A 26,441-nucleotide genomic window follows, 5' to 3' on the forward strand; every position below is an offset into this window, starting at 1 on the left:
ATCAAATTTCCTATTTTCTTTTTATATTTTTCGATCAGTCTTGCTTGAAAATTCTGATAAATTTTTCACAGAACAATAATGTAAAGCTGGCCCCACCCAATACAATAAAATGTTTGAGTTTCCCATAAAAAAAAAACACGGTCGGTTGTTTAGAAAAATCTAATGCTTCGTTTTTCGAACAAGAGATGTGATCGAATTTGGATCGTCTGTGGTGGTGACACATTCTGATCAATTTTTCTGAAAACTGAACAGTACAGTCTAGGTTGTGAATGTCTTGATTTATAGACCAAAGACATTTTTTCGGGGTTTTCGAATCTTGCACACACGTGTATGATACCTTGGTCATATTATTCAAAAAGTTACAATCAATTATCAAGGGGTGAGCAGCACAAACCAACTTTTAATGCAATTTTTTTGCAAAGTATGCACGCAGCAGTGGAGACCCCAATCCCCACAAGAAATATATAACATACAGAGGGGCTGCAGCACACAACAGGAAATACAGTGACAGGGGCTCTTGGTTACGCTTTAACGCGCTTCAGCTCACCAACTGCGCCAAAGTGTCCCCGATCTGGTGAGTCCTACTCTAACCATGCAATGCTAGTTTTTATCAGCAGTCTAGTGGGAACTATAGTTCCCACTATAGTGGGAACTGTGCTAGAGGTGGGCGTGGTTATGCAGGCTCACAAGGGGAAAATTATAATCAATTATCAAGGGGTGAGCAGCACAAACCAACTTTTAATGCAATTTTTTTGCAAAGTATGCACGCAGCAGTTTGGTAGCTAGTGGAAGGTGAGGTGTTTTTAATTTCCTTTTCTCCCATTTAGTTGACTCTTGGGTTTTTGGATTTGTTCCCACTAGACTGCTGATAAAAACTAGCATTGTATGGTTAGAGTAGGACTCACCAGATCGGGGACACTTTGGCGCAGTTGGTGAGCTTAAGCGCGTTAAAGCGTAACCAAGAGCCCCTGTCACTGTATTTCCTGTTGTGTGCTGCAGCCCCTCTGTATGTTATATATATTTCTTGTGGGGATTGGGGTCTCCACTGCTGCGTGCATAGTTTGCAAAAAAATTGCATTAAAAGTTGGTTTGTGCTGCTCACCCCTTGATAATTGATTATAATTTTCCCCTTGTGAGCCTGCATAACCACGCCCACCTCTAGCTCAGTTAAGCATATAAATGAGTGCATTGCACATGTCCAGAGAGTTCGTTTGGTAGCTAGTGGAAGGTGAGGTGTTTTTAATTTCCTTTTCTCCCATTTAGTTGACTCTTGGGTTTTTGAATTAGTTCCCACTAGACTGCTGATAAAAACTAGCACTGTATGGTTAGAGTAGGACTCACCAGATTGGGGACACTTTGGCGCAGTTGGTGAGCTTAAGCGTGTTAAAGCGTAACCAAGAGCCCCTGTCACTGTTTTTCCTGTTGTGTGCTGCAGCCCCTCTGTATGTTATTCAAAAAGTTACAGTTCATCGGAAAAATCTATTGTAACTCTCAAATCAAAGGAAAAAAAATATATACAGTAGGATGCGAAAGTTTGGGCAACCTTGTTAATCGTCATCATTTTCCTGTATAAATCGTTGGTTGTTACGATAAAAAATGTCAGTTAAATATATCATGAAGGAGACACACAGTGATATCTGAGAAGGGAAATGAAGTTTATTGGATTTACAGAAAATGTGCTTGTTTGTTTAAACAAAACTAGGCAGGTGCATTAATTTGGGCATTGTTGTCATTTTATTGATTCCAAAACCTTTAGAACGAATTATTGGAACTCAAATTGGCTTGGTAAGCTCAGTGACCCCTGACCTACATACACAGGTGAATCCAATTATGAGAAAGCGTATTTAAGGGGGTCAATTGTAAGTTTCCCTCCTCTTTTAATTTTCTCTGAAGAATAGCAACATGGGGTCTCAAAGCAACTCTCAAATGAAGACAAAGATTGTTCACCATCATGGTTTAGGGGAAGGATACAGAAAGCTGTCTCGGAGATTTCAGCTGTTTGTTTACACAGTTAGGAACATAGTGAGGAAATGGAAGACCACAGGTTCAGTTCAAGTTAAGGCTTAAAGTGGCAGACCAAGAAAAATCTCGAATAGACAGAAGCGATGAATGGTGAGAACCGTCAGAGTCAACCCACAGACCAGCACCAAAGACCTACAACATCATCTTGCTGCAGATGAAGTCACTGTGCATCATTCAACAATTTGGCGCACTTTACACAAGGAGATGCTGTATGCGAGAGTGATGCAGAGGAAGCCTGTTCTTCCACCCACAGCACAAACAGAGCTGCTTGAGGTATGCTAAAGCACATTTGGACAAGCCAGCTTCATTTTGCAATAAGGTGCTGTGGACTGATAAAACTAAAATTGAGTCATTTGGGCATAACAAGGGGAGTTATGCATGAGGAAAAACAACATTCCAAGAAAAACACTTGCTACCTACAGTAAAATATGGTGGTGGTTCCATTATGCTGTGGGGCTGTGTGGCCAGTGCAGGGACTGGGAATCTTGTCAAAGTTGAGGGGCACATGGATTCCACTCAGTATCAGCAGATTCTGGAGACCAATGTCCAGGAATTGGTGACAAAGCTGAAGCTGCGCTGGGGCTGGATCTTTCAACAAGACAACGACCCTAAACACTGCTCAAAATCCACTAAGGCATTCATGCAGATGAACAAGTACAACATTCTGGAATGGCTATCTCAGTCCCCAGACCTGATTGAAAATCTGTGGTGTGAGTTAAAGAGAGCTGTCCATGCTTGGAAGCCATCAAACCTGAATAAACTAGAGATGTTTTGTAAAGAGGAATGGTCCAAAATACTTTCAATCAGAATCCAGAGTCTCATTGGAACCTACAGGAGGCATTTAGAGGCTGTAATTTCTGCAAAAGGAGGATCTACTAAATATTGATTTCATTTCTTTTTTGTGGTGCCTAAATTTATGCACCTTCCTAATTTTGTTTAAACAATTATTGCCCACTTTCTGTAAATCCAATAAACTTCATTTCACTTCTCAAATATCATTGTGTCTGTCTCCTATATGATATACTATTTAACTGACATTTTTTAACGTAACAACCAACGATTTATACAGGAAAATCATGACGATTAACAAGGTTACCCAAACTTTCGCATCCCACTGTATATTGTACTGTATATTCTGGCGTATAAGACTACTTTTTAACCCTTGAAAATCTTCTGAAAAGTCGGGGGTCATCTTATACGCCGGGTGTCATTGATGCCGGGTGATACGCCCTATCCTGTTACTGACTCTCAGATCTCACTGCTGAGGACTGTAGTGAAGCGGCGCAGGCGCACATGTCCGGGATCAGAGAGGCAGAGAAGGAGGTACATAGGGTAGAAGGGTGGGCCAGAAGGGTCAAAGAGGCGTGTTTTATGGGCACAGCGCAATTTATTCTTATATATCGCTGACCAATCTGCTTAGGGAGTGGGAGAGTTGACCAATCAAAGCAGTCAGTCGCCTATATATTGTTATATACTGGGTACCACATACAGTACAGCACCAGTATCTGTTCATATATAGCACCAGTATATGATTTTTTAAACATTTTTATTTGGTGTGTGTTGGAAGAGGGGTAGTGTTATACAGCGAGTATATCCCAAACTCTATATTTTAACTGGAAAAGTTGGGGAGTCGTCTTATACGCCCAGTCGTCTTATACGCCGGAATATATGGGTATATAAAAGTGTATCATGTGTTGCCACCTTACTAGGGAACAAAAGACAATATAGATGATGACTTATCTGCTCACTGAAGAAAGCCTTGCCTTGTACAATTAATAACAAATCTACATTTCTTTATTTACGCAGGTGTTTCAGATTTTAATTCCACCAACACAAGCCCCCGAACCCGTAACGCTCAAAATTGCCAATCACACGGGCTGTAGATGTGCGCTGTCTGGCACCCGCCATCCTGCCTCCATCATACGCAGATCCATTGCCTATCCAGAGTATGGGTAAGTAACCCAAAGAGGTTTTTCTTGTTGAACCATTTTTAGCTTTTTTGGGATGGATAACCTATGGAGGGCCAGGCATTCCGATAGACCTTGTATGGGTGTCAGTGTACACGCAGAACTGTACAAATGTATTGGTAATGACTCCTGGAAAGTGATCAAATTAAAAGAATTGTGAGGTTAAAAAAACAAGTGTAAAAATGTTATCTTTTATTTGATAGATTTTGTTGAATATTCTGTAAGTGCCTGGTTGGGCATGGTGGAAAATTCTATTCAAACTACAAGAATAATAGGTTTTTAAAGGGACTCCGAGCACCTCTCATGGGCATGCCTTTAAGACTCCGAACAGTACTGCAAATTACTAAAAGATGCTTACTTTTCTGTAGATTGTGCTCTCCTCTTTCATTTGATGCCTGAATCGTTTGATTTCAATTTAAAATAACGGCTCCCATCTTGGCTATGTTAAAACTTTCGGGTCACCCCTGTCTTCTCTGTTAGAGGAGTGCATCACTGAATGAAACAGGAGGAGGAAGTGACACGCATGGCCATTGCAAGAGGCTCCTCCAGAGGGGTCATAGCAGGACTTTGTTGGAAGTCGTCTGTCTTAAAGGCATGCCCATGAGAGGAGCTCAGAGTCCCTTTAAAGTTTTAAAAAACAGTACCTCCAGTGCATTTTTATGTGTAAGTAATGATATACTTATAGTTCCTGAATTTAATTTTGTATCCTCATTCCCCTTCACAGTGGCAAAACCGCCACTCCACTAGGGTTTTGCCCGATAGGTAAGCTAAATAAATAATTTCTTATTAGATTTTTTTTTAATCATTACTTTTTCAGTTAGTATGGAGTTTTATCCCACTCAAACCACTTGAGTACCAGCAGTATCTTGCCCCTTAACCAATTAACCTTCCTCGACGTAAAAGTTAAGTCCAGGAGGCCATGTGCGCTCCCGCGGCCGATCGCGCGCGTTCCCGCGCGCTCCCGGCCCGCGGTTCGTTAGCCAGGGAATCAGTGAATCGGGTCATGGTGCCCGATCACTGATTCCTCTCCCCCGCAGAAAAAGCGACAGCTTCTCTCAGAAGCTTCGCTTTTTCTGCTTCCTACGTCCCTCTAAGTGTACATGTTATGCTTAGAGTGACGTCACGTAAACAAACTCATGGCTGCCATCTTGTGGCCAAAAAGTAAAACTACACCTAAATGTAAAAAAATATAAAAATAACCATATATTTACATTTAAAAATGACAATTTACATCCGACCCTCCAAAAAATACCCACATAAAATGTTTAACAGAAAAAACAAAAAACATTACAATAAAAAAAAAAAACACGTAAATATTTACCTAAGGGTCTAAACTTTTTAAATATCAATATAAAAATGAAATATTTCTATTTTTTTTTTAATTATAAGCTTGTAAATAGTGATGGATGCAAAACGGAAAAAGCGCACTTTTATTTCCAAATAAAATATTGTCGCCATACACTGTGATAGGGACATAATTTAAATGGTGTAATAACCGGGACAAATGGGCAAATACAATACATGGGTTTTAATTATGGAGGCATGTATTATTTTAAAACTATAGTGGCCGAAAACTGAGAAATAAAGATTTATTCTTCCTGTTAAAGTGCATTTACAGTAAAGTGGCTCTTAGCAAAATGTACCCCCCAAAGAAAGCCTAATTGGTGGCGGAAAAAACAAGATATAGATCAGTTCATTGTGATAAGTAGTGATAAAGTTATAGGCTAATGAATGGGAGGTGAACATTGCTCGGATGCATAAAGTGAAAACGACTGAATGCGAAGTGGTTAAGGACCAGAGACCTTTTAAAAAAAAACAAAAAAAAACAAAACGGTGTTCATTGATGTCATGCCGCATGGACTCATCACTCTCGCCATACGCACTCCTCTCCCGTCGCTGAAGCCCACTTGGTCTTAAGGTGGTCACACAACATACAATTTTTTAAATATCTGTTCAATTCAAGAATTGCAATCAATTTCTCTGACTGATTGCAACATTTCAAAAATCTGACCAATGTACCACACACATATGATCAATTTTTCCTCAATTATGATAATAATGATTGGAAACTCTGAGAAAATTGTCCCCAGGCCCCCCTGCAAGAATTTGAGCGCCCCCCCCCCCCCACCCTGGAGCCCACTCATGGCCGTTTTAGGGGGGCGGGAGGGGTCGCAGCATGAGGGGAGAGCATGGTAGCACGTCGGTGGTGAGGGGAGACGGTCCCCCCCTCCCTCACCTCGGGCTCTCCCCTCTGCGCTCCCCTCCTGCCTCTATGTAAGTGTTAGCAGCGGCGGCAGCAGCTATAATTACCTCCATTCACCACAGGAGGTTGCCGATCTGCAAGGGCTTCACATTACTTTCACATTACTTCCTGTTTTAACAGGAAGTAATGTGAAGCCCTTGCAGAACGGCAACCTCCATGGTGGATGGAGGTAATTATAGCTGCCGCCGCTGCTGCTGACGCTTACATAGAGGCAGGAGGGGAGCACAGAGGGGAGAGCACCAACGTGCTACAAGCTCTCCCCTCATGCTGCGACCCCTCCTGCCCCCGTAAAACGGCCATGAGCACCCCCCCCCCCCCCCGCGGGGGCAGGGGCTGCTTCCTCTATTGTTACACCAGTGAGTGTATATATTAATAAACTGACAATGTAGCACACACCATTCAATTTTCATAAAAATTTATCAGAAAAATCCAGCACTCCCGATCAATTTTTATTGAATAAAAACGGGAAATCCGATCGGATTTCTTGCTCGAATGAAAAATAAGCTTTCGATTTTTCAGGAAATCCGATCCTATTTATCGAATTGCTGTAAAATCGGATCATCTTATTGTATCGCGTGTGGCCACCTTTAGGTTGAGCACCGTGAGCTGGTCATAGGGCCAATTTCATTGGCTCTTGAATGGTTCCCAGTGAAATCTACGCCCTGGCAGGGAAAACAGGTCCCAAACAGGGTGTAGATTTCAATTAGCCTGGTCCAGAAGCAGTTAAGAAGGGCTGTAAAAGTGAAAACAGAAATTCCCAGAATTCTCTGCTTTATCAAAGAGGAAGCGGCTAGATTGGCAGCCATACTGGATGACACCAATGAGATACCATTTATGTGTCTTGAGGTAGCCCACAAAGTCCCCACATTCCAGGTTAAACACCCCTGATGTACAGCCAAAAGTGCTTGTAAATGTGAGGTCAATCTGCAAGTCTGGCACTCATTATCCTCATTGTACATTTATTTTTAGAAACGATAAAACACCACTATTACATTTTCCATATAATTAGCATTCTTCTAGTAGATCAGATAGAGTGCTGAGTCATCCAGCGGATATGTAGACCTCATTCTCTGACTCTGCTCTCTCGTTGAGAGCTATGCCACTATTTGGGAAGAAAAGGAAACAATGCCTAGTCCATGTAGGAGCTCACTTTATCCACACTATAAATGCATTCAGGATATAAGATCAGCAGTCTCTGGCCTTCTTGTCATCCCAGGCCAGAAAACCTGCGTACGTTAAAAAAGGGTGTCGGGAAAAAAGGGCGCAGGGTTTTAAACGATAAGCATGAATAACGTTTAAAAAAAATTGTGCTATATTTCGTTTAAAAATAATGTTTTATAAAGTTATAAATCATTAAAGGGGAACTGAAGAGAGAGGTATATGGAGGCTGTCATGTTTATTTCCTTTTAGACAATACCAGTTGCCTGGCAGCCCTGCTGATCCTCTGCCTCTAATACTATTAGCCATAACCCCTGAACAAGCATGCAGCAAATCAGGTGTTTCAGTGGTTCAGACTTATAAGTCAGATCTGACAAGACTAGCTGCATGCTTGTTTCTGGTTTTAATCAGATACTACTGCAGAGAAATAGACCAGCAGGGCTGCCAGGCAACTGGTATTGATTAAAAGGAAATAAACATGACAGCCTCCATATACCTCTCTCTTCAGTTCCCCTTTAAATAATGTGTATGAAATCGGCAATTGTAAAAACATTAATATATTCCACTATTGCACAAAAATGGGAATCCGTGGAGAAAAGGAGTCAAATAATGCAATTAATACACCTAATGAATGAACCTAAAACATGTTTCAAGTATGCACCATGCCAACAAGGTTAAATATGAAAGAATACAAAGAATGAGAATTGGCTCCTGGGTGCATACTAAAACTCCTATTTATTAATCAAAAAACACACACATAATGAAAAAAGTTTAAGAAAACACTAGATCAAGACTATACAAACACTGACATAATTTTAAAAAAATGTGTCATCCAACACCATTTATGACCTGACGGAGGCTGCAGTCCTCCAAAAAACGCAAAGTCCTTAATATAAATATGCACATAGACTGATTCATTGGGGAGAGCAAGAGGGCATAATAGCAGCAAGTTAGCAGCAGGTTATATTGCACGTCCCCCCAGAGCTGAATCCACAGTTAGCAGCAATAGAGAAGTGCATAGAGAAATCCACACGTGTTAGTGGCAGCTGACATGCTTAGCAATAGTTGATATGTTAGTGAAGCCCAGCACGATATCAAGGATCAAGGAATGATTCCAGATCTCCAGCAGTTTCAAAAAGTAATATTGTCACCCAAAGCAAGCTGTCTCAGAATTCCTCTATATAGTCTCCACAATCCCACTCGCAGATTGGAAAATGAGGACAAGCAGCTAATGACACCAGGTTGCACAAAACCCAGAACAGTCCTTTAGGAAGGTTGTGTCAATAGAAAGCGTGCTGAGTAATATAATGACAACATTCATCTCGACATAGGTCACATGAGCTCTGCATATAGTTCTTAGCACTGGGATATTGTGATCAAGCAGTCCAATCGCTTATAGTTACCAGTCCTATGCGATGCAGGTCACAAATAGGGTGATGGATATATGACACAGGCGCCAAAGTTCACGACATGTTTCGCTGACACACTGTCAGCCTCTTCGGGTGATAGCGCCAAAAGCAAGTTATTCCATGTGTAACGCCGTATCGCTCTTATGCCGCCAAAGCGACCCGCCCACCCGTCCCCCCCACGCGTGCAGCCAATCAGTGAGTCCACGAGCGGCACCCGACGTCACATCCGGAATCCCACACACCAACGTGTGGGGAGCGGATGGAGGACGTCATGCGTGCCAAGGTAGAGTGTCCAAAGGTCCGCCCTCCATGACACCCGCCGCCCGCAGCTCACGGGCTCGCAAATCCCGGAAGACGCCTACAGGGCGGATCCCAGGGATTGCCAAACCCAACGCCCAGAGGGATGGCATAGATAATTCCACCGCTGGGCGTAATTCATGCACGACAAAGGGGAGGATCAAGGGGGGCGGATAAGCTGAGGCGGACAAGAGGGAGAGGCAGGAAAAGAAAAAAATCAATACAAAAATAATTAAATATTAACTCAATCAAAAATAAAAAATAAAAAATCACATAAATATATAGCACATGATTTTGATGTAGATTCGCCATACCCAAACGCACATAGCACCGCAGACACAAATGTATCGGCGATTGGCATATGCGACAGGGCAAAAGAGAGTCCCACCAAAACAACAGAATATCAAAATGTCCACATCTATAGCGCACGCCACATAAAGAAACACACACACGCATGTACATGTCCGCGCATGTGCGCATCAAAGTGGCGTGCAAATATCAAAAAACCAATAATCATAACAAGGTGAGAACTGGTGCATCCCAAACACCATATGTGTATTACAAAAATAATAATAATAGAAATACTAATGTAGTAGGGTATAATAGAACCCCACTACTGACATGCTCAGATCAATACGGCAGCAGAGGGGGAACATCGTACCCGCCATGCCCGCAACAGAGGGCAGGAAGGTAAGGCAGACAGGGACAGAAGCGAGGGGAAGGAGAAAGAAGAAAGAAGGGGGGGAGAGGAAAGGAGAAACGGGAGGGGGGGGGGAAGGGGGGAGGGGAGGAAGGGGAGGGGGAAGAGGAGGAGGGGGAAGGGGGAGGGGAAAGGGGGGAAGGGGGAGGGGAGGGGAAAGGGGGGAAGGGAAGGAGAGGGAGGGGGGGGAGAAGGGAAGGAGGAAAGGGGAAAACAGAGATATACCTAAGTCAACAGGGGGGCAAAAATGCTGCGTAATGTACCGCATCATTTAAGCCCTTCCCCTGAGTAGCGTTTAAATCAAAAATCCACCTCAGTTCCCGCTGAAGTAACTATCGATCAATATCACCCCCCTTGATGTGGGGGTGAATCCTGTCCAATCCCACAAAACGGACGCAGTCCACATTACCACCATGTGTCAGGTTGACATGCCGGGATATGGATGACTTGAAATTGCACCCCCTAATGTCCGCAGTATGTTCCTTGATACGTTCCTTAAATTCACGGTATGTTTTTCCAATATAAAAACATCCGCACACACATGTAAGAAGGTAAATTACAGCTTTAGTATTGCAATTGACAAAATGTCTTAATTTCCATCTGCGTCCACCAGGGAGTACAATCTCCGATCCCACCCTTAAATATCTGCAGTAGGCACAGCCTCCACACCTATATGTGCCCACTACACTGCAATGTTTAGACCTTGATTTGCGTTCAAAATGGCTATTTGTCATCAAATCTCTCAGAGTTCTTGTTCGCCGATAGGTTATCTTGGGTTTATCTGATACCAGTACTCTGACTGATGGATCACTAGTGAGCACTTGCCAGTGCTTCTGCAGGATTCTCTGAATGGCAGACTCCTGATCATTAAACCGGGTAATAAAACGGACTCCCTCATTTGAACCGACAGTATGATGAGAACACTCCCCGATGTCAATCTTATCATTTTTTGGAGCTAATAAATCCATACGTGTAATACTTTTTGCCCTTTTATATGCCCTTTTCAACCATTTGTCCTTATATCCTCTTTCCCGAAAACGAGAACGCAGGATCTTAGCCTCCCTTTCAAAATCCTTCTCAGTGGAACAATTGCGACGTATTCTTAGATACTGGCCCGTCGGGATCCCTCGGACGGTATGTTGGGGATGTCTACTGTGGGCTCTCAGATAGGAGTTCGTGGCAGTTTCCTTGCGATATAATTGTGTGCCAATGTATCCCTCTGCATTCAGATTGATTCTTAAATCCAAGAAGGGTATAGAGGCAGAATCGCAAGTCATTGTGAATCTCAGACGATATGTATTATTATTCAATGTCACGACAAAATCTTCCAACAGTTCCCTCCCCCCGGTCCAGAAAATCAAGATATCGTCAATGTACCTGTGCCACGAAACGATGTGGCACAGGTACATGACCAAAGAATCACTCCCAAAAATATGGCGTTCCCACTCCCCCAGGTACAGGTTCGCCAGCGAAGGCGCACAAGTAGTGCCCATCGCTGCGCCCTGCACCTGAAGGTAATGGCACCCATCAAACATGAAAACGTTGTTTTCAAGAATAAACGACAAGAGATTCACAAGAAAACGATTGTGAACCTGCTCCCTAATATCCATCTCAGACAAAAACCTACTCACTGCCTCAACTCCCCTTGCCTGTGGTATGCTTGAATACAGGGCCTCCACATCCAGGGCCGCTAGAAGAGAACCAGGGGGCAATTGCAAACCCTCTAAAATAGTCAACAAATGCGTTGTGTCCTTCACATAAGAAGGTAATCTGTGGACATGGGGCTGCAGAAAGTAATCTACATACCTACTGATATTTTCGGTTAAGGCCCCACAGCCTGACACAATCGGACGGCCAGGTGGCTTATGTAGACATTTATGAACTTTGGGTAGTGCATAAAACGTAGGAGTAATTGGATCATCAATTTTAAGATATCTACCTACGTTAACATCAATGGTACCGAGCGCAACTGCTTCATCAATCAATGAAAAAAGTGCCCGCTGGTTCTCAATAACCCTGGATGGGGAGACCCGAAGATAACATTCCCTGTTGCTCAAGATTCTATGGCACATGTATAGGTACTGTTCCACCGTCATTACAACCACATTGCCACCTTTGTCCGAGGGTTTAATAATTAATTGTTCATTCTGTTGAAATTTCTTTAGAGCCTGCTGTTCCGCGGGCTCCAAATTAGGCATCATATCTGGTTCCAGCCATAAATTGCGTAAATTGTAAAAACATTAATCTTCCCTGTTTAAAAAGTGAAATGTATAATAACGTTTTATAAAAGATTAATAAGAATTTTACTAAAAGTATACCTAACCCTACTCTCACACAGAACCCTCCCTGTACCTACCCCTAACCCCTAGACCCCCCTGGTGGTGCCTAAACCTAAGACCCCCCTGGTGGTGCCTAAACCTAAGACCCCCCCTGGTGGTGCCTAAACCTAAGACCCCCCCTGGTGGTGCCTAAACCTAAGACCCCCCCTGGTGGTGCCTAAGACCCCCCCTGGTGGTGCCTAAACCTAAGACCCCCCTGGTGGTGCCTAAACCTAAGACCCCCCTGTGATAAGCATTAATAACGTTTTAAAAAATATTGTGCTTTTTTTCGTTTAAAAATAATGTTGAAAAAATTATAAATCATTAAATAATCTGTAATCATGAGAAGCAATTATAAAACATTAAAAGGCCCCGGGCGCCACTTGTAAAACGTTATTTTTCTCCGGCGCCCTTTTTTCCTGTTGGGCGCCCATTAAACGATATTTATTATGGGAGTGAATGGCGGCGCCCTTTTTGTACACTTGCCTCATGCGCCCAAATTTCCTGCCTCCAGAAAACCTTGTCCGGTGATCTAGTGAGGAAGCTGTCCAATCTCTCCGAATGAGTCCTCGGTTTGGATATTCTTTTTGGGCTGTTCACGCCCAAAGGTGAGAAAGTTTTTTATTTGGCAGGGAATAAAAAAGCATTCATTGACCTGACGCATTTCTCAAGAATTGCTCTCACTTCTTCAGAGGTAGATAACACTGATTACAGAGCTCATAAAATTACCTCTGAAGAAGCAAGGGCGATCCTCGAGAAACGCGTCAGGTCACTGCATGCTTTTACTCCCTCTCTCAAGTAAAAAAACCTTTTACTTACTTTTGGGCACGAACAGGCTGTGATTTGCCAAAATAAACCTTATGACAACCCACTCCTCCTGGTAAGGTAAGTTACCCTCTCAGCTATGGCCCACACCCCCGTACATGCCAGGAAAGTTTCACTTTTCACGAAATTCTCCTTGTTCATCCCTAGTTAATACAGTATTAGAACATTTCCTGCACTACTCTGCAGAAGGGAAAATGGAGGGGGCTGCCATAGCCTCGGATCCCCCTCCCATCCCCACCAGGGGGGCTCTCCCCATCCTTTATATTTGCCTACTCTGTTGGGTCTCTTCAGTTCTTCCTGGCAGCCGCAGACTCTATGCTGCCATTCTCCAGCTCCTGATCACATGACATGCTTCAGGAGGGTGGCAGCATAGAGTGTGTGGCTGCTAGGAAGAATTGAAGAGACCCGATGCAGTGCGGGAGCAGGTGATCATTACTCTGCTTCCTGCGCTGCTCTCCAATGAGGTGGGAGGCTGGGGCAGGGAGGGGTTATTTAGTGTTCAAACTTGCAGGGAAGGGATTGGGTATTAGGAAGAGGACCTAATGCATACCTCCTAACATTTTGAGATAAGAAAGAGGGACACTTAAGCCACACCCCTGCCATACCTGACATATCTCTAGCCACACATGCCATAAAGATTTCATAAGAAAAATATGTTGTTTTATAATTCAAAACACACTGGTCCTTTCTATCCTGGTTCGTTTTCCTTCATATTAACATATGAAAATAAGAAATATCTCTATTTAAAGGATGGGAATAAAGTTTAGAGTCAATTAAACACAGTTTTCAATAGAAAAATACATATATTTACATAGATCTGTACATCAGTCCTGAAAGAGGGACAGATGAGGAGGAAAGAGGGACAGAGGAACTAGCCATCCAAAAGAGGGACAGTTGGGAGTTATGCTCATGCTCTTTTCGCTGGGGAGCAGAGGGAGTTCTAGTTCCTCCCCCTGTATTATTGGGTAATAAGCATGCATGCTTATTTATGGGGCCGTACCAGCGTACCAATACTTTATGCAGAGTTTTCAGATATGGCAGATTTTATTTTCCAACATACGGATCAAATTAGTAAAACACAGCAACAGTTTGTAAACGGTTTGTAATTCTGAAATCGTATCTTGTTATTGTGTTAGAGATACAAATGTTTGCGCATGTGCTGCCAAGACAAACATCCCGCGGTGCAGGGCGGAGCATTCAGTACAGAGCAGCCTCTACTACAATTCTCTACATTGTGGGATTACTCGTGTACAGCGATTACACTTCTGCCGTCAGGGACGTAACCTAACTATCCCGTGCCACAGAACCGGACTATCCACTAGGCAAATTAGGCAGTTGCCTAGGGCTGGTGGAGAGGTGCCTACATGATGCCCCAAATATTACCAAAAAGAAGCCAGGTGGCAATCAAGGGTGGGCCCAAAGCTGTTACTAGGGCCCCATTTTACTCTAATCTGTCTCTGCCGGGCCCCCCACAAAATTAGGCAGTCCTGGCAAACCTGCCCCCCCCCCTTTCCATATACACACACATACATGGGGCCTGGTGCACATTGCAGTAGAGCTCTCGTGCACATGAAGCGCACAGCCATTTAACCGTTGCTATCGCCAGGGGCTTAACGCACATTAACCTTTAGCATAATGGGCGTTCCCGCGGTAACACACACATTGCTATGGTAATGCGCGGGAGTAAGGAGGGGCGCAGATGGAATACAAGGGACCAGACTGACTACAGGGGGCCGGAGGAAGCCCCAGGTAAGTATAAATCCTGAGGTGTTCTTCATCTCAGGTACACTTTAAAGAGAGCCTGAACTGAAAATAAATAGTCAAAATGAACATAAACATGTCCTACTTACCTCCTGTGTAGTCTACTCATCAATCTCTTTCTCCTCTCCCGCGTCCTGTTTGTCCACTGTGATCAATGGAATTCTCTGTCCTCCGTTTTAAAAATGGCCATTACCCTATAACAGCTTCCTGGTTAGCACACTGTTAAACTGTAACATCGCCCACTTGAGCCATAGGGGAACATGGACATTATCTTGCACATCAGTTGTCCTTTTAATTATAACCGAGAGCAACTGATATATAACTGACAGCAACTGATATAGCATTTAGACCCTAAAAGCTTACTCACTTACTCACCTCCCTGGGATCCAGCGCTGCAGTTCTCCCTCCGTCCTCCAGGTGGTGTAACCCTATAGTGATATCCCCGGCTGTCGTCACGAGTGATGCAAAGCCTCCAAGGACCGGAAGGAGAATGGCTGCTTGCATCTGGATCCCGGTGGAGGTGAGTTGAAATGCCCACTGCGCGCTGTACTCACTACTCTGCATTAACCTCGCAGCGACTATCACGAGTCAGATTCGGGGTTACCGCTCTGAGCTGCAGATTTCTAGCCCCGAGCCTGACTCGGGTATACCACTAAGTAGGTTAACACTAGATTGCAAAAGATCTCTGCAACATCAGTCTTTATCTACATTCACTTTACAACGAGTGTATAATTTCCCTTTAACAGTGACGGCCCCTGAGCTGTTGGGGGGGGGGGGGGGGGTGGAGGAGGGTTGTGGATTTTTGTGAAGGTCCGGAACATGCTGTCCGGTGCCGAGAACAGTTTAGCATGTCTGAAACTTTACGAAATGTGACAGAGCCATGTGGCGTGTCTACTGAGAATTCTTACACAATATAGAGAAATGTCTCACAAAAACCAGGAATAAAATAGTCTGCATTCTTGCATTCCTCCACACATGTGTTCTGTGCCCTATTCACCAAGGGGTGGTGAGTGGGGGGGTCCTTCCTCAGAAACCCCTCGGTTTTATGAGGTAATCAGATTGATTCAATGTAAGGAACAGGTAAAATCAGGTATAGGCTCGGGCTGCTTTCTGTTCATCCAGCGCACAACACGCCGTTGGGTCCTGAATACAATCGAATGATAAACACGGCCATTCCAGTGTAATCTGTTTTCTATTAAGTCATTCTGCTGCAGTCAGATCCCCTGCAAGGAAAAGTTATACACGTTTGGCCTGAAAACAGCCCTGAGGTAAATAAAGCGGACGCTTAAGATCTGCAGACTAAACTGGAATGAGAATATTTGAATACCGTAGACACAAATAGGCAAGAACGTGGCGCTGTATGATTTTTAACATGCAGTAAAATCTAAAAGAGAGCGAGAGAGACAGGACTTCATTTCATGAGGGAAATGCTTTGTTGTGGCGTGTTCTGTGCTTATCTGTCAGTTTTTCCACAGATTTGTGCAGGCCGGCGCCCAGTGAGGCGCGATTCCGAGGGTGGCACGCCGTTCTGCCTTGTCTCATCTGATCACTTTTACATAAACCGGGAACAATACAATTACGAGCGAATGTTTCATCAATCCAAGAGCTACGTGACTGCTTTTGGAGAAACTGGAATCATTGATTGCATTCCCATCGAAGACACTTTGTACAGTTTACATAATCCTCCCTGGGCTGGTTTCCCCTCAGTGTTTCAATTAGTTCTCACAACATTACTACTTTGGGTTGTTTGTGTTTGGGCGCCTTGACTTTATCCTTATCGCAGTTGGAAAAAAATTTTTTTCCACACCTCCCAACATTTAGAGCCAGGGAAAAAGGACACTGAGACACGCGCCTGCCATGCCTTCAGCCACGCCCCAGTTTTACATGTGGAATGCCATCCTCCCTCCCCTATACAGTTGTATGGTGACTAGTGGTCCCCCTTTCACCCTATACAGTTCCCTGGTGTCTAGTGGTCCTATCTGCCCTATACAATTCCCTGGCCTATAGTGGCCCCCCTCCCTCTCCTATACTGTTCCTAAAAAAAATCCCTGTTGTCTAGAAGCCCCATCCCTACCCTATACTTTTTAATGGTGTCTAGTAGCCCCTCTTCCCTATACAATTCCCTAGTGTCTAGTGGCCCCCTCCCTCCCCTATACAATTCCCTGTTGTCTAGTGCCCTCCCTCCCTCCCCTATACAGTTCCCTGTTGTCTAGTGACCTCCCTCCCCTATACAGTTCCTTGGTGTCTAGTGGCCCCCCTCTGCCCTATAGAGTTCCTTGGTGTCTTGCATCCCCCTCCCTCCCCTATATAATTTACTGTTGTCTAGTGGCCCCATCTCCCTCCCCTATACAGATCCTTGGTGTCTAGTGGACCCCCCTCCCCTATTCAGTCCCCTTGTTTCTAGTGCCCCATCTCGCTTACCTTTACAATTCCCTGGTGTCTAGTGGTCCCCTCCCACCTCACTTATAATGCAGGTTAGTTGGTCGATGTTGGCCAATTCATTGGAACACCTATAAATGACAGCGTGTGATGCGGAGTGATCTGAACTTGAGCTGCGTCACTCAGTCTTTCATTACAGCTGACTTGTGGCTGTAATCCCTCCACTGCCGCTATCCATCCTAACCCTTCCGATGCTGGGACAACTCGGTGGTTGTTGTGGGACACGGGAACATGCCTTCCAACTCAGGACAGTTCCTGTAAAACTGGAACGTTTGGGAGGCATGCATGAATTAGGAATGGTCAATGTTATACTAATATATTGTGAGTGGATGCAGATTTTATGCTAATTTAATGCACATGTGTGCAACTCAAAATAGTATGCAGCTGCTATTTTTTGATTGGTCCGTGACCACCCTTAAAGGATACCGGAGGTGACATGTGACATGTAGGGATGGTCGGAAATGCCAATTTTCGATTCCACGGTAATTCCGCATTTCACCATTGTCAAATAACGATTCCGCTTTCCGCTACCAATTTCCGCATTCCAATGCGGAATTTCCGCCGGAAATCGCGGAAATTCCGCCCGACTTTAACATCGATTTTCTCAAAAACTATAAGGTCTTTTTGAAAACTTTTTTTTGCATCTTGTTCAGAAGATTCTGTTTAATAAACCCAGAAAATTTGGTGTTTCTAGGACGTACGGGGGCTTTGCTATTAACCGTTAAATTCGGCGGATTTTCCTGTAATGTAAATGCAGAAAATAGGCAGATGCAGATTTTCTGCATTTTACATTACAGTAAAAATCCGCCGACTTTAGCGGTTAATAGCAAAGCCCCCGTAAGTCCTAGAAACACCAAATTTTCAGGGGTTATTAAACTGAATCTTGTGAACAAGATGCAAAAAAAGTTTTCAAAAAGACGTTATAGGTTTTGATGTTAAAGTCGGGCGGAATTTCCACGATTTCCGGCGGAAATTTCCGCGATTTCCGGCGCAAATCTACCTAACGCACTTGCATTACCGATTTCCGCATTCCGATGCGGAAATGCAATTTCCGATCGGAATTTCGGAAATTGCATTGCGGCGGAATCCGAATGAGCATCCCTAGTGACATGATATGACATGTGTATGTGCAGTTCCTAGCAGGGATGCTCACCGGATGCAATCATGAGTGATTACTGGTGATTCAAATGAGGTTTAATTGGTGCAGGTGTGCGGCGGGGATAGAAGATGTTATTTACCCATAATTCCGCCGTCCGCACTGCGTTCCTGCGTTCTTCAAGCCGGGAGGAGGAAATGTGGCGGTGCGAGGCTTGCAACGCGACCAATAGGACACGTGCTAGCTCTTTGGAACGCAGGGCGGACAGCGGAACTATGGCTAAATAACCCCTTCTATACCCGCCGCCCACCTGCACCAATTAAACCTCATTTGAATCACGGGTAATCACTTATGATTACTCGTGATTGCATCCAGTGAGCATCCCTGGTGCCTAGCACACAGATAACTATGCTGTGTTCCTTTTTTCTTTCTCTGCCTGAAAGAGTTAAACATCAGGTATGAAAGTGGCAGTTCCTGCCTGAGTCAGGGCTGGGTCAGACTACAGTGTTACCCTCACTGTTAAGAAATTACAACTATAAAACACTTTCCTAGCAGAAAATGGCTTCTGAGAGCAGGAAAGAGATAAGAAGGGTAATAGTTCATAGATTTTAGCTCTGGCGTTCTTTAATTAATGTGTCATTGAGCAAAAACAATAAAACAGTAAAAACTTAAAAAAGTAGATTTAAATACAAAATAAAACTGTGGAATATCTTAAAACGTCACTTTTAGGAGAAGGAGGATAGATACAATTGCTGATTTCATTAGTTTATTTTCACCTCAGGTATCCTTTATCTTACCACTTTTGTGTAATATAAAGGACTACCTAAAGTATCCATTGAAGTATATTCAGGGCCTATTCACACTTGGGTGCTTTTTGACATTTTCCAACACTTTGCTGACCACTGGCGATCAACAAAAATGTTGTGGACAATGTAACCCTCATGGGATCCTTCACTCTGCATCGCAGGCGATTTTTGGAAATCACAAACGCACTGAATGTATTAAAATCGCAAAAGCTAGACAAGCGCAGATGCAAAAGTGCAATCACTAGGTGATTGCGATTTTGTGAAGTGTGAACCAGACCTCACTCAGGTTACCCTCCTTCAGCATAGAAGTGGTAAGATTGTGCACAGGCAGGGGCGTAAGTCTAAGGGAGCAGCACCTGCGGTTGCAGGGGGCCCAGAGCTATGGGGGCCCCCAACTACTAACCTTCCCTTCCTCCGATACAGGGGTCCATCCTTCAGATCAGGTGTTTTGCTACACTTGATATGGGTTTGACTATAATGAATGCCACACTTGTTTTATGACCCTTGCAAGATGGTCCCCAGGCAGTGGGGGTCACCAGGGGTAGGCAAGGGAAAGGGTATGAACATTGGGTGGGCCCCGTCAAAGTTTTGCTGAGGGCGCCATGATTTGTAGTTATGCCCCTGTATACAAGTGACTAAAGAGGTAGCAGAAAAACATTTTTGCTCTAGTAGACAGAGGTGCCTGGCTCTTCTACTGACCACATATGCTATTGCTCCGTTGTTGTTGCCTGATGAAGCTGGATCAAACCTGCGAAACACGTTGCATATTTGGAGTTCATAAATAAAATATATTGACTGTCTTTACTACAGTCGTTGTGTGTCTACTTGGAGGAGGTAAGTCCACCACTGCCTCCTCTATTTACCAAGAATTTGGGTGTTAAGCTCATTTAGCTTCCTTTTATCCTTTTGGTGCCTCTGTTCTCCTGCATAATTTTTGCTCTAGTGGTTCTAGAATGGAGAGTAGAATTTTCTTCTCTGAGCAGATGTGTTGTAGAAGTTCTGCATTGATTTCCTTTGTTTTGTAGGTGCCACCAGGAGAACAGACAGTGCCCGGATGGCTGGCATTGGGACGGCACCCAGTGTGAATGCGTGCTAGAAAGAGAATCCTCATTTAACAGAAGGGAAGGTAAACAGAACCTTTACATGCATAAATGTACAGAGAGAGGCTCGCTAGCAACACCTTCTAATCTCCAAGCATGTTATAGTGCTCCCCTCTACTCTCCTGACTTGGGCTGCTACTATGTTTGCACAACTTACTTTACTTAGGGTTAGGTGGGTGGTGGATTTATTCATGTGTTGCTATTATGTATATACACCCTGACGAAGCCTGCTTTTAGGCGAAACTTGTTGTTATCTGAGGCAGTCCCCTTGTAAATAGCACTTGCAGTTTAGTTGGTAGTCTTTCCCCTTGTTGTCTATTTAGCCACAGAATAGATTGGCTTATTGTTACAGGACACAGTAATATTGGAACAGGTCCATATCGGGGGATTGACAGTAATTAACCGACCCAGATTGAGGACAGATGTCAGATTTATTCACTAGGAGGGAACTATTGTATATACATTGTATCTGCTATTATATACGGTTGTTACTTTCAGCTTTATTTTGCCTATCCTACCTTGAGTGGTTGGATAGTGTGCTGGGTAAGGGCTCTGCCTCTGACACAGGAGACCAGGGTTCGAATCTTGGCTGAGCACCTACTCAGTAGGAGACCTTGGGCAAGTCTCCCTAACACTGCTACTGCCTATAGAGCGAGTCTGCCAGGAGAAACGCGCAATATAAATGTTCTGTGTTTGCTGTTTTGGGGCTAATTTTTGTTATTGTGGTTGTGCCCTTTAAAGAAAACCTGTACTGAAAATTAAAAGTCAACATAACCATACACAAGTCATACTTACCTGCTGCGTAGTCTACTCCTCAATCTCTTTCTCCTCTCCTGCATGCTGTTTGTCCACTGTGATCAATGGAATTCTCCATCCTCCATCTTGAAAATAGCCATTACCCCATAACAGCTTTCTGGTCAGCACACTGTTAAACTGTAACATCGCCCACTTGAGCCATAGGGAAACATGCACACATCAGTTCTCCTCTCAGCTGTAACTGACAGCAACTGATATATAACTGACAGCAACTGATATATTTCAGTTCTGACAAAATGTTGTCAGAACTGGAAGGGATCATGGTCAGAAGAGAATGGTGAGCTTCTGAAAGGAACTGATGGCAAGGTAACTATGTAATGTTCATTTGAAGTTACCTCATGTGTTTATTTTAAATAATTTTACTCAGTACAGGTTCGCTTTAAGCCTTTGCATACTGTTGCAATTGCTATTGCACACTGCCAGGACAATCATTGGCTTCAACCCAATTGCATGTAACTGAAGTATTAATACAGTTAAAGGAAGGCTGATCCCACCAAGTCCAAGAGAAGATGCAGATTCTGCTGCCAGAATCTGGTGAGAATGAAACTCATATATCCACACTTGTCATCAAGGCCATACAGGAAGTACCTCAATACCAGGCCCAGGATGGGGAGGCACTAAAGTCTACCTTGTTGATGGCTGTGATGGTGATTTTTATATCTACGGTTTGTCCTGGTTTCTAATAGCTATAGGAGCTGCCATCCCCCCTCCTCTTCTCTCTGCCCTTATTTATCCAGGGGGAGGTGTGAATGCAATCAAGTGTGACTCTCTAAACTGTTTGAAGTACAGTGTCCTATCTCACCACCCCCTTGCAGATCAAAGCTTTTGTTTGATCATTGCTACTGCTAATTGCAGCAATCCTTATCTGCCTGCTCTTTCTGTAGGCCATGGACGTAGAGAAATAAAAGCTTCTTACAAACATTTAAATGTAAAAAGAAGAGGTAGAATGGATTTGTTTTTAGTAATGAGCCAAATTGTTAGCATGCATTTTTTATGTGCTATTAACATGCCCCGGGTGGTAAAAATGGTGCTCGGTTCACTTTACTGAAACGTATGATATTGCTTTCTCTTGGTACAGAGCTGGCACTGTGTGGTGCACACATGGAGTTTGAAGACAGCTGTGAATGCGTTTGTAAGCTGAAATGCCCCAGGAACCACATGCTGAACAGAGACAACTGCACCTGCAATGAATGCAGCGAGAACCTGGACACCTGCTGCGAGAAAAACAAGATCTTTCACCCAGACTCCTGCAGGTCAGTAAGCAGAATGACAGTGGAAAATAGTGACAATGGGCCTTAAAGAGAAACTCCAACCTAGAATTGAACTTTATCCCAATCAGTAGCTGATACCCCCTTTTAGATGAGAAATATAATGATTTTCACAAACAGACCATCAGGGGGCGCTGTATGACTGATTTTGTGCTGAAACCCCTCCCACAAGAAGCTCTGAGTACCGCGGTACTCTGGGCAAACTGCCACAATGTAACAATGTTCACAGACAGGAAATAGCTGTTCACAGCTGTCTGTAACAGCCAAAACAGCTAGGAGCAGCTACATAACCTGCTCACAGTAAAAATGTCACCATGTAATAAATGTCAGAATGTAAATCGGGGAGAGGAAAGATTTTACAATGAGCAAACACTGACTAAATCATTTATACATAATTATGGTAAAAAATGAAACACTTTTTTTTTTACTACATTATTTTCACTGGAGTTCCTCTTTAAGCTCCGTACACACACCAGATTAATTCCAGATGAGGCGGCCAATAACAACCGACTCTGCCGATAAACCGGCGGGTGCACAGCAGCCACCAATCTCCAACAGCTTACCACCCAGGGATCCACCAGGCAGATCAACTCTGCTCACCCATGTCTCCTCTGCTCCTTGTGCATAAATACAATTAGCAGCAGCGCAGATCACCTAATCCACGGCTCCAGCGGCGATCACAGACCTCTCCTTCACTGTTCCCCTAGTGCAGGCTTCTGCTGATCGTGTAATCAGCAGAAGCCAGTATTAGGCGAGCAGCGTGGGGAGAGACAAGGAGGACACAAGGGGACAGAAGGGGAGCCAAGGAGGACACGGGAACAGAAAGGGAGCCAAGGAGGACACAAGGGGACAGAAGGGGAGCCAAGGAGGACACGGGAACAGAAAGGGAGCCAAGGAGGACACAAGAGGACAGAAGGGGAGCCAAGGAGGACACAAGGAGACAGAAGGGGAGCCAAGGAGGACACAGGGGGACAGAAAGGGAGCCAAGGAGGACACAAGGGGACAGAAAGGGAGCCAAGGAGGACACAAGGGGACAGAAGGGGAGCCAAGGAGGACATGGGAACAGAAAGGGAGCCAAGGAGGACACAAGAGGACAGAAGGGGAGCCAAGGAGGACACAAGGAGACAGAAGGGGAGCCAAGGAGGACACAGGGGGGACAGAAAGGGAGCCAAGGAGGACACAAGGGGACAGAAAGGGAGCCAAGGAGGACACAAGGGGACAGAAGGGGAGCCAAGGAGGACACTGGGGAACAGAAGGGGAGCCAAGGAGGACACAGGGGGACAGAAAGGGAGCCAAGGAGGACACGGGGACAGAAAGGGAGCCAAGGAGGACACAAGGGGACAGAAGGGGAGCCAAGGAGGACACTGGGGAACAGAAGGGGAGCCAAGGAGGACACAGGGGGACAGAAAGGGAGCCAAGGAGGACACAAGGAGACAGAAGGGAAGCCAAGGAAGACATTAGGGAACAGAAGGGGAGTCAAGGAGGACACAGGGGGACACAAAGGGAGCCGAGGAGAAATACAAGAGACAGAAGGGGAGCCAAGGAGGACACCGGGGGACCGAAGGGAGCCAAGAAGGACACGGGAACAGAAGAGGAGCCAAGGAGGACACAGGGGGACAGAAGGGGAGCCAAGGAGGACACAGGGGGACAGAAGGGGAGCCAAGTAGGAGACAGGGGGACAAAAGGGGAGCCAAGCAGGACACAGGAACAGAAGGGGCACAAACACAGGAGGACACAGAAGTATACATGGGGGACACATGGGGGACACAAAAATTGGAGAGAACATCTACAAAATGCTCCTGGACCATTGACCAGGTTTAGTATATTTTTTTTAACCCTTGGTTTTTGTCTTGTAAATCTAGGTGCATCTTGTATGCTGAAAAAATACAGTATGCGGTAAATACGGTATGGAGGCCGCCATATCTATTTCCTTTTAAACAATGCAAATGACCTGGCTGTCTTTCTGATCCTCTAGGGCTCATTTACACTGGGCAATGCAAACATAAACACGTTTTTATGCATGAGTTGCAATGCATAGAAGAGCGCGTCACAATGCTCTAAACTGGCAGCTTCCATTCCATCAAAAAAATGTGTGAAAATGCGCGCATCATGCGCTAGGATGTTCCCGGACGCAATACACGGGAACGCACACTGTAGTGTGAATGGTAACATGAAAGTCTGTAGACTGTCATGCTACCAGCATTGCGGACGCTATGTGTGGTGAGTCATGATGGACCGCACCGCAAATAAATGTGAATGAGCCCTTAGCTATAAACACCGAAGAAGCATGCAGGTCAGATGTGTGTGATTTAGACACTACTGCAGCCAAAGTGATTAGCAGGACAGCCAGGCAACTAGTATTGTTGAGAAGAAAATTAATATGGTTGCCTCCATACCCCTCGCAGTTCAGATAACCTTTAACTACTTCCCCTCCCCCAGCACTAGTAACTAGAGATGTGGCGAACGGTTCCCGAACCGTTCGCCGGCGAACATCTCCAAATCCCTGGGGCTCTTACTACTTCCGGGTCGCACTGACCCGGAGTAGTACGTCTGCGCTGCCCGGCGGAGCGCGTTCTAGATCGCGCTCCTGTTGCCGGGCACTTTCCGCGCATGTGCGTGACGTCATGAATGACGTCACGCTCATGCGCAGAGAGTGCCTGGCAACAGGAGCGCGATCTAGGATGCACTCAGCCGAGCAGCGCAGGCGTACTACTCCGGGTCAGTGCTACCCGGAAGTAGTAAGAGCTCCAGAGATGTTCGCCGGGCGAACAGTTCGCCACATCTCTACTAGTAACTACGCTCCTGCAAAATGCCATCACAATGTGCAGGGCCGTAGCTACTACGTCCCTCCCTGCCGTGCGTTCCCGCTCGCCTCCCTGCGCTCATTACCGCCGCCGATCGTTAGCTTCTGGATTAAAGAATGCGACCAAAGTTCCCATTCATTAATCTAAGTCCCCGTGTGAATGACAGCCTTTCATAAAGACCGTCCACACAGTGCTTCCTGTGTGCGTAGTAATACTACGGATACGGAAGTCACCTGCGAGGACATCTTGTGGCCAAATAGTAAAATTACACCTACAATTTTTTTTTCAATAAAGGACCTATTTTTACCTTTTTTTTTTTTTTTTTTTACATTTTAAATGAACCCCTGACCTCCCACACTTCCCAATAGTTACCAATTTAAAAAAAAAATGTTAACAAAAAATTAAAAAATACATAAATAGTTACCTTAGGGACTGAACTTTTTTTTTAATATGTATATAAATAAGGTATATTACTATTACTTTATAAATTATGGGCTTGTAATTAGGTATGGTTGCAAAACTTAAAAAATGCACCATTATTTCCAAATAAAATATTGGCGATATACATTGTACTAGGGAAAAACTTTAAATGTTTCAATAACCGGGAAAAATGCACAAATACAATGTGTGGGTTTTAATTATGTTAGCATGTATTATTTAAAAACGAAACTGGCCAAAAACTAAGAAATAATGATTTTTTTTCCATTTTTATCTTATTTTTCCTGTTAAAACACTTTTAGAATAAAAAAATTCTTAGCAAAAAGTACCCCCAAAAGAATGCCTAATTGGTGGCAAAAAAAAACAAGATAAAGATTGCTTTGTTGTGATAAGTAGTAATAAAAGTATAGTAAAATGAATGGAAGGACCGCTGACAGGTGAAAATTGCTCTGTTTTTTTAAGGGCAAAAACCCTTCGAGGTGAAGTGGATATTAGGAATTGTATGTGTAGTAGAGCTAAGAACTAGAACATTAGTAACAAAGAAAAGAGTCTCATATTGTTTTCCAAAGTTAGAGTTAGAGTTAGGAAGAGTCAGAAAAAACTTCAGTCATTATCTATGCAAAAGAGCTTCTCTGAGGACAACTGAGACCAATACAGTCCTGTTTTCTAAAGCACTTAAAGTGATCCTTAAGTCAAGTGAAAAAAATGAGATTTACTTACCTGGGGCTTCCCTCAGCCCCCTGCAGACGATCGGTGCCCTCGCAGCCCCGCTCTGACTCGCGTTCCCATGCCTGTCGGCCGGTGACGGCCAAACCGGAGGTGTTCGCCGGCGGGTCCTGGAGCATCAGAGCGGGGCTGCGAGGGCACCGATCCGCTGCAGGGGGCTGAGGGAAGCCCCAAGTGAGTAAATCTCATTTTTTTCACTTGCAGCCGATCGGTGCCCTTGCAGCCCCG

General features: G+C 44.4%; 1 protein-coding gene across 1 annotated transcript in view; it reads left to right on the forward strand.

Moving 5' to 3' along the window:
- Positions 1-26,441, forward strand: part of VEGFD (vascular endothelial growth factor D) — an 89,212-nt gene that overhangs the window by 57,650 nt on the left and 5,121 nt on the right. The window contains exons 4-6 of the mRNA XM_068266211.1: positions 3,829-3,974; positions 20,087-20,187; positions 22,056-22,230. Of these exons, the coding sequence (XP_068122312.1) occupies positions 3,829-3,974; positions 20,087-20,187; positions 22,056-22,230 (422 nt within the window). The remainder of the gene's footprint in view (positions 1-3,828; positions 3,975-20,086; positions 20,188-22,055; positions 22,231-26,441) is intronic.

The sequence above is a fragment of the Hyperolius riggenbachi genome, chromosome 2 (assembly GCF_040937935.1).
Source record: "Hyperolius riggenbachi isolate aHypRig1 chromosome 2, aHypRig1.pri, whole genome shotgun sequence".
Lineage (NCBI taxonomy): Eukaryota > Metazoa > Chordata > Amphibia > Anura > Hyperoliidae > Hyperolius > Hyperolius riggenbachi.